The following is a 14,383-nucleotide window of genomic DNA, read 5'->3' on the forward strand; positions in this document are numbered from 1 at the left end:
CCTTAATTTTATCTCATTTTCATGGATCATATTTTGAGATGTAAAATGTAAGAAGCTAAGAACTCCCTATTTTCACAAAAGATTCCAATTATATAAAAGAAATAATTCTCATGAAACAAAAGCCCCTTCTTAAGATCCTTCCTAAGCAAATGACATGAAAACAAGCCCCTCCTTAAGATCCTTCCTAAGCAATTGCATGGAAACATCTATGAATATGGAGTAGTGCTGGGATGAGTGATCTTCTAGAAAGTCGCAATGCTTCACCCTGTGAGCATCACCTAGATCTAATGAGTGCTACGTGTTTCATTTATTCTCACGAGTAGCAATATCATAATCCATAAATATATTAGCGAAAGTGGTAGTGTAGCTGACAACTGGCTGGAAGCTAACTTGTGATGATTAGACTCTATATCTCTGTAATTATGGGCTTGAGAACGGTGGCCAAAGAAAGCGCAAGGAACCCAAAAGCAAACGCGCTTTCTAGCTAGACGGGCACAAATAATCTAATATATAATGAAGTCGGAAGCATTTATCGTGCATACTAGGGTTTACCCTTAAAGCTAGGGTTTTCTCTGTTTCATTTGCGGGCGCAACGATGGCAACCATGGCGGTTCCTGCTTCAACGCAGTTAATTATTATTTTGTTAATGGCCTCTTTCGCTGTAGTCTTTTGCCAGGCTATTGACAATCCCGTTGGACAAATATGCGACAACCATACTGATAACCGCACCAGTGTCTGCGGAGGAAGAAAAGGGCTTAAAATCTCACACATTGTAGAGGAGGTACCAATCGTAGAAGAAGAACCGATCTCGACTCCCGGCGAATCATCCTCATCCACGCCTGCCACCAAATCTCCAGCAGTAGGAGGCATTCCGAGGTCTACAACCACATTAACTGCTGGATCATCTGCTAGTACGACTTCCCCTTTTATTGTTGCTCGCTCCTCTTTGCAGTCTGTGGCTCTGGCAATCACAGTCGCATCTTGTCTTTTCTCTGTCTTCGGTGCTTGAAAGGTTTGTATTTAGGCCTGTCTGTATTCTTTATTTTTTGAAATAATGCAATAATTCATGTCTGAAAACAGTCAAATAGGGTTTTTATTTAGGGCTATCTGTATTATTTATTTTTCTTATCGAAAAGACGCAATAATTCATGTTTAAAAATAGTCGAATTGACGATCAATAGGATTTGTACTTTGGGCTATCTGTATTATTTACTTTTTGATTTTATAGACTAATAATTGATGTTTAACAAAACGTTCAAATTGACTGTCAAATAGGGTTTGTATTTAGGGCTATCTGTATAATTTATTTTTAATTGAGAAGACGATTCATGTTTAAAAACAGTCAAATAGACTGTATATAGGGTATGTATGTAGAGTTATCTGCATTATATGCTTTTTGATTGAAATGACGCAACAATTCATGAATAAAAACAGTCGAGCAGACTTTCAATAGGGTTTGTATTGAGGGCTACCTGTATATTTCGCTGAAGCGCTGATATAATTAAGTCAGGGGTCGTCCCCTGTTTTATTATTTCCTTTTATCTGAGATGCAGAAAGTGCCAAGGGTTGTTTGTATTTCTTTTAATGGAATATGATTTCTTTGTGTTCAGGGCGGGACATTTTCTGTCGATTTTGCTGTCTGCAATTTGTTTATATGCAATGGATTAATGAGATTTTTCTTAGCATCTGCAGTTTGCAGGGTGCAGAAGCCTTTTCTGTTTAAAATTATTAATGTAGTAAATTTCTTGCTTCTCCTGTTTTTGGAACCAGGATACAAACGGATAGGAGGACTTCTAAAGATCAAAGAATATATGATTTTTTTAAAGGTTCTCTTTAACAAAGTTGATGCCTGTTTCCTTCATTCTCTTTCCATGGTATATTCAAATTCTCCATGGATTCAACTTAACTTTGGTATGGTAGTCGAGAACATGTGCAGTGAAAAAATACAGACAATTTGTTTATTTCGTTACAATTGAAAAATACAATACATTAGTGCAGGCTATCTTTCAAATAGCCAGTGGACTCTCTTTGAAAAAATGTTAAGTGTACTCTTTCTCTCTTTGCAATCATGCAAGACTAGAATATATTTAATAAGTCCTCCTAATTCCTTCTAAAATTGCAAAGAAGGATAAAGGTAGTTTTGCCATGAAATTTGATCAATGATCTCCTAATTTAAGGGAAGAGGCGGAATTGCATAGCAGTGAGGCTCATGCAGCACTTTTCAATACTTAAAAGTCCCCATCTAAGGGAGGCTCTGTAATCTTAATACTTAAAAGTCACCACCTAGGGAAATACTAGGCATTGAAGTAGATCCCGTTTGAATATATAAACCGTTATTAAAGAGATACTTGTATATATAGAGCTACCTTGAAACACGAATTAAACAAAAATAATATTCATTGATTTCTTAATATCCAATGGGGCTGCCATGGTGCTGTATAAGATATCAGTACTGTATTAACTTTATAGGTGCAAATTCAATCATTTATATTTATACAAAACCAAGAATTTTGTCCTATTTAACAATTCTGTTCCTACTGTGATTGGATGCAATTCATTAAGGGTCCATTTGGTTGATGGAATATGATTTGAGAATTGGCATTCAGAATCTTTGATTTGGGATTCTAGAACTTGAAATCCAGATTACGGTTTTGAGAATTTCATTTAGCACTGTTTGGTTCACAAGAATTCATTATGAGAATAACCATTTTCTCTGTTTGGTTGCACATTTCTCGAATTGGAATACCGCATTTGCTCATTTTTTATTTTCTCAGATTAACCGTGTTTTTCTTATTATTGACAGTTTGGATTGGATGAGATGTTGATGATCGCTTTATGCTGCCAATAGTTGAAGCTTTGTCTACTGTCCAAAGACTTATGTAGAGGAATACAATGGTGATCAATACAATTTCGCCCAAATTTGTTATGGTATGCTGGATTGTCGGAGGTTTTGATGCACACACGACTCAACTTTGATGTCTTGAATATAATTAAAATTGACTGATGTGCTCACACGGATTGGATGTGCTTGGAGTATATGGATGCAACCCTGTGATTGGTGGGTTGACTCCCAGCAAGGAGCAAGCTACCAGCGACTACCCTCTTTCTCACAGCATAAACAAAGCAAGAAAAGGCGAAGGTAACAGCATAAGTATAATGAGTCGTATCAGCACCAAGAGCAAGGGGAGAGGCATAGACAACAACAGAGACAGCAAAGCTAGCAACACCACTTACCACCATATACCATATAGCGACAGATCCCCGTAAAATGGTAGGGCCAGTCCCAGATTCTACAGATCCAGAGCTAGTTGGGCGACAGAGTGGTTGTTTGTTCTTTGCACCAAGTTTTGAACATTCCTTTCACTGCCATTGTGGAAGGAGATCTGCAGTCGGAATATATCGGATGAGAAGGCTTGATGCTTGAAGAATAAAGAGCCCATGATGAGAAGGATTGTGGCATTCACAGGAAAAGTTTAATTGATCATTCTTAACCTGTCAAAGGTGGTGTCTGTAGTGCCTCCCCCTTGGTCGGAATTCTGTTATCCTTGTCAAACTCTTCTTGGTGTATTTTTCTATTTATTAAGTCTAATGAAAAGATTTGATTAAGGATTTAATTTAATAGAAAATTAAAAAGATATTTTAATATTGGTATTTATTTAATTAATTGGAAAATTAATTAAATAAAAGACAATTAAATAAAAAAGAATTTATTTGAAAATGAAAGTTTAAGGTTGGAATGAGATGATATTTATTTAATATTAATTTATTTAGTGTTCATTTCTAAATAAATTACTAAATATTATTATTATTTAAGTTAATAATTAATTACCAATTAAGTTTCAAAAATAAATGTAAAAGTGGAAAAGAAATTATAAATTAAATTTAAAGGGGTCAAGTGAATATTAGAAAAATTAATGCATATTATTTTAATAATATTTACCTAGGAGTATGTGCACCTCTATTATGCACGAGTTGTCTCCATCACGGGAATTAGCGTGCCAATTGAGCACATGGTGTCTACAACCATATCCTTGACATCACTCAAGGTTGGGATAAGGCTTACGCTTAGTTGGCAATGCTTATCTTATCTCCTAGTTGCTTCTAGAGGATTCTAGGTGCTCCTTGAGAGGTCTTTATATCCAGGCATTCTTAGTCACTTGGGGAGAGAGCGGGGAGAAAGTTGTAACAACACCATCAATGCATAAGGAGAAAACTTGGAGAATTTTGATAGTGCTTCTGCTTTGGTAGAGTCAGGTTGGATCATGTGGCATTTGCCCATGATACAGATTTGATAACCATATATGTGCTTCGTGCTTAATGAGTAGTCAAAACATCTAGAAGCATGGTGTGACATCACAATTGTGCTCAATTACGTTGTCTTTGGTTGCAAATTGGTATGCTCTTCTATTAGCAAGTCACGAAATTGGGGTTGAAGATTGCAAGCAGCTCGATCTCGATTCTTGGAGGGGCCATTTTAGTATGAAGAAGCACAGCCCCCCGAGGCTGCCCAGTGAGTTCAGCGTCTTTCTCTCAATTTCGATTTGTTTGCTCATAAAGTGCATAGTTGTGTTGGTTAGAAATAAACACATGAGATTTGTTACTATTGCTCTGTTATTTAAATCAGCAATTAGTATGTGTTGTTTGTGTTCTTGTCTTTTGGACTTCTTAGCTATGGTAACATGTTTTCCATTTTCGTCCGATAAATTCCACCATGATATATGTGCTCGGATGGAAGATTACAAACCCTATATTTGTTATCGACTTGCGGCCTGTAATATACCTGCGATATGGGGAGTCGCACAGTCTAATAATAATAACCAATGACTGTATAAAACCCTGCGCATATGAAACTAAGGAGAGATCGTAGCTAGTGACTTCCAGACTCTATTAAAGATGTAGTTGCCACAACATTCATGTCAATCTTTCATCAGAATGACTTGGTTGGATGGGTGCTCAATGCCCTCTTTCTTTTTTTGCCCTTAGAATAGTAGGGGGAGAGAGACTTCTTTCTATCGGCAGCTGTATAGACAGTAGGTACAGTGAAATAACAAGCTTCTGTAGACGCTTGGATATGCTCGGTCCACCAGGCCCCAATTGGGTCTTTGTCTCCATCTCCATCTCAATCCGTATTCGTGCATGGCTTTGATCTTTCCATTCGATCAACTACCTTTGGTTCGGATTTTGCATGCACCTCTGCTCCTTTCTCTCCAAGGTCCGCAACATTCAAACATGGATGGCTGTCAATCTGGGATTCATGCAGGTCATTCTTATTACTCAAATTAGATAATTGCTACTAAATGGTCTAGAGATGGATTACTAGCTGGACCACTAGGGACAGAATGCATGGTGGTACTGCCCTACCCCAGTGGCCATATAATAGTAGGGCAATGCCTGTGATAATAGGTATCGAATGCTAGGCGGTCCGCTGGTAATCTAATGCCAGTGGTAAGCATTCGTGTCAATCCTCCCTCTGATGTTGTCTTTCCACAATGAGCTTGTTTGCCAAGTAAATAATTTATCTGAGAAAGGAATTTCTCAAGAGAGCCAAAATCGGTGATACATCTCTTGTCGGTGGGTGTAACCATGATAGAGACATTACTGTTACCATCAAAATTGTCCTCGTATCTTAGAACTTGCCCGAGTACTTTGCTTCCTTGCTAGGGATTCACTTGGCCATTGCCAGTGTAAGGAATGAAATCCGTGTTTGGTGCTCCAAAAATATTTGTGACTTCTCCATAAACAGCATCTATTAAATTCAATCACCGCTGGGTAATATCTCTGTAGACGTAACTCTGCATGATCTGCACAATATTGTTTGGGGAACACGGGCAAAACAACAGCACTCATAAACACCAGTTAGTTTTTCCTGGCACTACGCATATAGATTGGCACATGAATTTGTAATGATTGCCAGACCCAGTTCAATTTGGCGTGTAAATCTGAACCCTAAAAGCAGCCCATTCATAGAGGGCACATCAAAATGCGTCAACGACGGTATATGTGTAGATGAGAAGTATATAGAATAATATTTATGTATTAGTTCTTATGAGTCTAATTCTCTAATTATTCCTTTCTCATATAATGTACAAAGTTCTTAACAAAATTCAAATCTTCTTTTCAGTCTTCGATATCTCCTTACATCTTTATTTGCTTGCTTTGATATGAAACATTCTACACACTTCTAGTACTTTTCTCAGCTGTCTTTAGTTGTGTATATAAAATCTTGGCGCTGGCAAATAATTTGTAGACAAAGGCCCATTTACCAGTAAGCTCTCGGAGTTACAGGCCATGGAATTACTCCAGACCAGTAGTTCGAAGCTCTGGAATGGGGATTGGTCATTGATTTGGGAATTTCGAGAAACAATATCCCAGTTCTCCATGATCTCGTAAGGAAAAGATGAAACTCTTGCTTGTCGATTTACCTCTATCGACGAGTATGTGAGTAAAGGGCATAAGTAGCTCAATTAGTCGTCAGTCATGTTGGGATTGAAAAAAAAAATAATAAACAAAAATCCCTCATCTTTTATGCAATGTTTATTACATTGCAATTAAGCAGCGTCTGATCATAGTTAGTGCCAATATGAGTTAGTTTTAAGGTAGGCCCATTTGGAAATTGATTTTATTAATGGGAAAGTTTAATAAAGGTTGTTATGAGTGGTAGTTTTTGTTTATTTTAAATTAATTCAATTTATTCTAAACAATAGCTAAATAGGACATTTATCTTTTATTGTTGACTTAGTAGTACTACAAATATTTTATTGGGGATTTATTTAATTATTCACAATCCTAATTTTCTTTAACAATAGGTTGTGGAACTATTCATAATAATAGAACAGTTGAAGAGTAAGGAATGATAAATTATATTAAGATAATTAATACAATAATTTTTGAAGAATCATATCGGGTTGTATGGGATGATATGATTGAACTAATCGTTGGATAATGACATTGAGTTATTGTTTTAGTAATTTAAACCATAGTTCTTTCTATGCCATTTGGAGTATTAATGCATCAAGATATAGTGGATTGTTAGTTGTTATGCGGAATTATAAAGTCATGTAATTGTTAAATTTAATTGAAAAGTAAGTTATGCAATGGGTTTTAACTAAAATGATCATTGATAGTATCAAGGTTAATGAAATGTAAATTATTAAATTGAAGATTGATAACTCCTTTTCCAACAATTGAATAATGGGAGATGCTTTTTGAGGTTAACAGAGTATTATTTAATTATTAGTAATGTTTATTATTGACTGGTTTCTAGTTCCTTGTGTGAAGCTGAAGCACCTTGAGTGATTCATTCTTGGTGATGCCATATTGTGATATGTTTGGGTTGATCTTGTTGGAATCCTTAAATAGTGTTATTTTGAGATACTTTCAGAATGCTTGCTAAGAGTCGATGGATATTTACTGCCTTTCAGTTATTCATTGTGAACATTAGGGTTATCTTTTGTTGCTACCAGTTGCTTATATACGACTGAGGTGCTTTTATATGATTCTTTGATTTCATCAGTGAATACCAGAGGTATTTGTGAGATATCTTTTATAATGTTTATGTATGTCATGTGATTTATATTGGAAATTATAGTTGCGAGGTTTACCTTGCAAAGGATTTATGCTTACTTGGGTAGAAGTACCCGCTTATTTTTAGGTTGCCTTCTAAGGAACCGAGTTTGATTATTGCGAAGGTTGTGGTATGGGACACAACTGTGTATTATGTTCCCAAGAGAGGATGTCTAGGTACATGTCATTGGGAGTGGCTTGTAGAAGGGGTCCGGGGCCCAAAGTGGTCAGTACCAGGGTAACCTGATGCAAGTTATGTAATAAGTGATAATCTAGTAAATAAAATTTATGGGGGGAAAACACACTAAAAAGATAAGTTAGAGATATTTGATCCACCCATGCCTTGAGTGCTTGTATAGACTAAGGATGGGAATGGGATGATTGCCTCGTCTTCATGAGAGGGCTTTCTGGTTCCACATGTGCCATGTTGAGGGTCCGGGGTTCAGAGTAACCAGTCCAGGGTAACTCAACGCTTGAGGGTTCGGGGTCTATTGAGAGACCAGTCCAGGGTAACTCAAGCAGCCATGTGATGACACTCCCTAGAATGTAGCCTAGGTCTCCTCTGTAGAGTTTGTGTGTACCTCTAATGGTGTACTTATTGTTGAATGTGCTTATTGTGATTATTGATTTTCATTGATGATGATTGGCGATCTTTTGATGATGTACTCTTGACATTTGGATTTCGTCTTGAATTTATCTCCTTTAGCGCTATCTTAGTTGGCATTTACCTTCATTTTGTTCTTGAATGTTATATCTTATGATGGATGTAAATTGCTGACATGTTTCTTATATTGATGATTAGCATGTGATAAATGATGTTATCTACTTTGTAGAATCATCTTATGATTTATTTTATATGATTAGATTTCTCATGCATATGTTGTAAAAAGTTAGATTTCTTTCTGCGTATGATGTAGTATGTTTTAGGAGTGACATTCCTACTTTGGTGATACCGATGATCTCTTCGGTGACTTGGGATGTTACGCGCGAAGGGATGGCTAGGGCCCACGATGGTCTAATGATGCTATTGATGGTTGGGAGGAACCACACACTTATATTAATTGTGTTAGATGGATGTCTTTTACGATGATTGTTATATCCTTAGTGATGAATGGATGTATCATGCATGCTATTTGTTTACATTTACTTGAATGTACTTGTATCATGGATTTAATAAGATTGATGAATCATTATCTTTGCATTTTTGTATCCTTTTGAGCCGATCATACCATGTGACATGTTCAGTAGATGATCGAGCATTCAGAATTGATTTGCCAAGATGCATTTAGAACAAAAGAATATTATCAATCTTAGACTTTCTATAATTTATATGAATGAGGAAGTAGATGTTGTTAAACTTAGTTTGATTAAATTAAATGTGACTCAACGTTTTGGGATCCTTAAGGAATGTGACCTGTTAGGTATGCTTTACATGATTAAATGTTAATGCTTCCGCTATCATGATTTGATGTGAATGGTTGACCCTTCATGTATTAGGAAAAAAAAAATGTTTGGCAAAGTTTCTAAAACTTTAGGTTTATTCTTTTGGGATCCCTTGGCAGGGCATTACAGTGTCACTACACAAGAAGATTTGCTTCATGACTTGACTGTAGCAGGGTAGGAGGTAGAAAAATATGAGCAGAGGTGTCAACGCCAAAATAATCTCATGTTGCGAAAGTGAGCACAAAACCGAAGCTGAGCGAACATAAAAAAATAATTTTGGTTCAATAATTTAGAATGCTCAATTTTCAAAAAATAGAATTAAAACGAGAATTTGGGCAATTCCACCTATTTAGATGGAAGATCGAATCCTTGTTTTGGGGGGTAAATGAGGATACCAGATTCTTTTTTTTTTAAAATTCCCATTCTCATTTGGTAGACCCAAACAGTGGATTTGACAATTTTGAGAATTTCGTATTCTAATTCCTGCTCAAATCCATGATCCAAACGGGCCCTAAGAATTCTAATTAGCTTTAGATGGCTACACCCTTTATCTCAAAGCCAAATGTTAGTTGTTCAGTTGCATATAGTGAATTTACGAAGTTTGGAGTGGTCAAACGACATATACTGAAATCAGTGACAAGGGCTGTCATGTGCTCATCTAAGAGCACATTGCAAGGCTTTTTCAATCACTGCACATTTGGAGAGGACAATCATGGCGTACATATTTCATGCCATGAGAAACATCCATGTCACATCTCTCATGTCTATTGAAATTTTATTATGTGCATATATTATGATCAAAATGATTAATTTGAACTAACTATACTTTCGGAGTGGTTGCGGGAGATGAACATCCTTTTAGGAATAGGAGAGTATAATTAGGTATGAGATGCAAGAATGGTCATGAACTTTGTGTTATCTAATTTCCTAAACAAGTAAGTACTAGCTGGGCCAATGTAGTGTCTATCTCTAGTTTGCATTTTTGATATCATTGCCGAACTCTTTTAGGCTAGTTTTATGTTTGATTATTAGTAGTATTGTTTTCAGATTATTACATATTGTTTTACATTCAGTTTATTATATGATGAGATCACTTGGTACTCTATATTTCATGTATGCATCATGATTATTCAGTGATTTTAGCTATTGATGATGTTTAGTTAGAGGGATTATTATATGTGTTGTCGTATGGATACTTACCCCATACTGCATGTGTATGGTGTGCGTGTTTTTTTTCTTAATGTATGGCGTTTCTGATGTGGTTAAGGAAGGGAGTCATAGTCACCTGCCAGTCGAAATCTACATGATGCACCACTTCCTACCATTGCCTGTTTAGCTTAGAATATTGTGTTTGTACATGTGTGGATTTTATGTAGGTTGCAGGTACTGGATATTGATTTCTCTGAATTGTCAGGATGAGCATACCCTATCGCATTATTTCAATGGTAAGAGAGGGGAGATAAATTCTTAAGTCTAAATCCTAAACCTTTAAGCCATTTGTCCTAATCAATTAGGAAAAGTATCTGAGTCGAGTACCCTCCGAATGCGTCGAATGACGTTAATTCATGATTATAACTTGTTAGTTTTATTTTGTATGTGGTTTTCTATGATGGGTTTTCGTATTTGATTTTGAGTATTTGGTGTATTTTTTATTAATTAAGTCTAATTAAAAGATTAAATTAATGATTTAATTTAATGGAAAATTATTATGATATTTTAATATTTAATTATATTTAATAAATTTGGAGAATTAATTAAATAAAAAATTAAATTTGAAGATAAAGGTTATAAGAATAAATTTAGAACGTGATAATATTTATTTAATATAATAATAATATATTTAGAGTTCATTTTAAAATAAATGCTAAATATTATTATTATTTAAGTTAATAAATATTTTATCAATTAACGTTCGAAAATAAATAACAAATGAAAATAATTTGATTTATGAAAAGTTTTAAGTTTGCATGATGCGTGCATGAGATGTTCGTGTATGAGATTAAATTTAATAAATTAATTGAAAGCGGAGTCAAGTGAAAAATTAAATAAAGTTATTTAATAATTTAATCAACGTGCATGGAAAAGATTTAGAAAAGTTAATATAGAGTTGAGTCTTGTGAGCAAGGAGTCCTCTCGGGTGAATGTACAATTAGTGCCTCAATTTGAAGAGAGCACTCCTTAATGAAGTGGGGGTTTATTTTCGAGAGAGAAGAATTTAGACACAAATTTGGAAACAAATTTTGGAAAGGAAAATTTGGGAAAATTGTTAGAGAGAAGTTCTTGGAAAGGAGCAAATTCTCTCACAAATCTTTTGGGCGTTGTGATTTTAGCATCAAAACCAGGTAGGTTCTTGAGTTTTATGCACTAAGTTAAAATTTTATTATTTAGATAACTCTATCTTCTTCGTGATTGTGAATCTGATTGTTGGTATTTCATTGCAATGAATCCTCCAATCTTGTGATTTTTGGAAAATCTTGATATGCATGTTGATTTCTTCTGCGTGCAAAAAGATCAAGGGAAAGCTCAATTTGAAATCCTCTTTTCGTAGGTGAAAGAAATTAGAATTTAATTTGGGAAGGGTTTGAATTTGAAAAAGAAATAAAAAAATGAAAATCCTAGATTGAGAATTCAAATAGCTGATAGTGTTTCTTCTATCAGACTATATTTGCAAATTATATTTAAAAGTAGAAGAAAATAGGATATATATATAGTTAATCGATTGTGAGGATGAAATTTATTAAAAATGAAAATGAAATAAAATAGTGCATATATTATTACAACTTGGAGGGGAATGTTTTAAAAAGTTTTTAATTAAAAAAAATGAAAAAAAAAAAAAATTGGGGAGGGGGTTTTACCCACCCCCCACTTACCTCCTAACCTTGGCGGCGTCCACATCGCAGTGTTCCTATGCAGTTGTAGTGTACTTGTGATGCAACAAGGGCCGCATGACTATTAAAGCCTACAACGATTTTACATCGCTTATTTTAAAATTTGATATATATATATATATATATATATATATATATATATATATATATATTATAAAGTTTTAATAATAGTTTTATTTAATAATTAATATTAATATATGTTATTTAATATGCATTAAATATTAATCAGTTTTTAATTTATAAAATATCAATAAATAATTGTTAGATATTATATAAAACTAAAGGTTGTTTAGTGATAATTTTGATTATATTTAAATAAACAATTATTATCAATGATTTAATTGACTTAAATTTTAATAATACCTAATTAAGTTTTAATTAAGTTATTATTAAAATGATTAGGAATCATAGACTACGAATTATATATATATATATATATATATATATATATATATATATATATATATATATATATATATATATATATATATATATATATATATATAAAATTAATATGATTTAATTAATAAGGTAAGAGATTTAATTTAAGCTTTAAATTTATTAAATTATTATAATATTGATTTTTAGTAAATGTTTATCCTTTGGAATATATTGGGAAAATCGATCTAACGTATAATGGGGGTAGTTCTAGTTTTGGTTCAAATTAATAAATGGGTTGAATCGTAGACTAAACTGAGAATCTTATGCACTTGAAATATACTTTGAAACATAAACAAAAACTTCATATATAACTTAACCATGTGATTCAAAACAAACCAAAACATGTACTTGCATCTTAGTTTTATTTGCTATTTTTATTTGGGGTTTGGGGTTGATTAGATGTTGACTAGTTTAGGTTGTTAATAGAGGCTCGAGGATTGTGTGATTGTGATGATTTTGATGTTTTGATCTTGATCTTTTTAAAAACCCAACCATGGTAATTCGATGGCATGCTCTATGATGTGTGTGGATTATTGATTGTCATTGCTTTCCAGCCTCTTTGTGTGAAGATGAGGTGTATGTATATGAAATACTTGACTTAACCATTTTTTAGTCATCAATTAGTTATATTTGATTTGCTTTCCAGTCGCTTTGAGAGGACTGAGGTGTTTTGAATGATTTGTTCTTGATGATGTCATGTTGTGACATGTTTGACTTGACCATTTTGGAGTAGTCGATCAGTATTATTTTGGGATACTTTCCAGTTGCTTGTTGAGAACCGATAGGTATTATGATTTATTTTGGGATACTTTCCGATCGCTCGTTGAGAATCGATGGGTATTGTGATTTATCTTTGATGCTTTCTAGTTACTCGTAAAGAACTTATGTGATTATTATGATTATATTTATTATGTTTTCCAATCACTTGTATAGGATTGAGGTGATCTTACTATGATTGTTTGATTTGTGATTCATGAGCTTAGGGTAGGTAATCTATACGTAGTGTTAGAAAGTGGCTGCCAGGGTAACTCATTGTAAGTTGTTTAATAACATTACACTAAATGAGAGTAAAATGAACTTAATAAGAGTTAATTGTATGTTCTAGCCCATGCCTTGAGTGCTAGTATAGACTATGATGGGAGTAGAGGGAACACTTGGTTGTAACCTTGCATTCCATAGTATGCCTTGTCAATACGAGAGGATACTGGTGGTCGCATAGGGATCACTAGGGGGCCGAGATTTATTGAGAGACTACCAGGGTAACTCTAGCATGATTTGTGCGATGACACTTGCCTGCTTACATAGTATGTTTCCTACGTGTCTTGTGTGCCTCTAGGTATAGATGTTGATTTGTCTTGGAACTCTTGAGTTAGAATACTTTTAGGATTTCCTACACTTAGAGAGTATTTGTGTTATGTGATTTGATATCCTGTTTGAGACTTAAGACTATCTCTTAAGTGTAGTGAGAGTGGGCCATTTAGGTTCCATGCCGTCGGGTGGTAGTGTTTTTTCACTCTTAGCATTGAGATCCGTCCGTAGTCACTGTGGCTGGAGCTTCCTTGTCTACATATCCTTTCATTCTATCTTGTATCATTTGATGGATGGTTATATCTTTTGATGGATGTTTATATCTTTCATGGTGGATGGTTTCACTTATTTTATTGTACTTGTATTATGGGTCCGAAGAAGATGATGTATTTCTATTTTTACATATGTATATTCTTTTAAGCCTTTCATACCTTGTGACATGTACAGTGGATGATTGAACATTCTGAATTTAATTTTCCAAGAGACATTAAGAACAAATGTATATTATTTAAAGGATATTGGACTTTTCGTTATTCTTTCATATGGATGTGGTATTTGACGGACTTAGTATTGATTAAATTTAAATGTGATTCAATGCAATGGGCTCTTTAAGGAATGTAACCTGTTATGTATGCTTTTAGTTGATTGTATATTATTGCTTCCACTACTATGTGTTTGATGTGTATGATTATCTTTCATATTTAAAAAAAAAAGCTACCAAACTTAGTAAAACTTTAGAT

General features: G+C 34.2%; 1 protein-coding gene across 2 annotated transcripts; it reads left to right on the forward strand.

The window, feature by feature from the left end:
• Positions 1-329: 329 nt before the first annotated feature.
• Positions 330-3,614, forward strand: LOC149569253 (uncharacterized). 2 transcript variants are annotated; one of them, XR_016362733.1, is made up of 3 exons: positions 330-1,012; positions 1,771-1,874; positions 2,804-3,614. XR_016362733.1 is itself a non-coding variant. In XM_089822002.1 (2 exons), exon 1 carries the CDS (start codon positions 596-598, stop codon positions 1,007-1,009), a length of 414 nt encoding a protein of 137 aa, XP_089678128.1. In that variant the 5' UTR covers positions 331-595; the 3' UTR covers positions 1,010-1,012; positions 2,804-3,614. The 2 variants fall into 2 exon arrangements, 1 of the variants encoding a protein (XP_089678128.1); XM_089822002.1 differs by lacking the exon at positions 1,771-1,874 and having other exon boundaries at positions 331-1,012.
• The last annotated feature ends 10,769 nt before the right edge of the window (positions 3,615-14,383 follow it).

Source organism: Cupressus sempervirens, chromosome 3 (genome assembly GCF_028749045.1).
Source record: "Cupressus sempervirens isolate cs-2001-9-10 chromosome 3, ASM2874904v1, whole genome shotgun sequence".
Classification (NCBI taxonomy): Eukaryota; Viridiplantae; Streptophyta; class Pinopsida; order Cupressales; family Cupressaceae; genus Cupressus; species Cupressus sempervirens.

Coding starts and splice junctions, on each gene's coding strand:
- LOC149569253 (XM_089822002.1), top strand. CDS start 596: ATGGCAACCATGGCGGTTCCTGCTTCAACGCAGTTAATTATTATTTTG.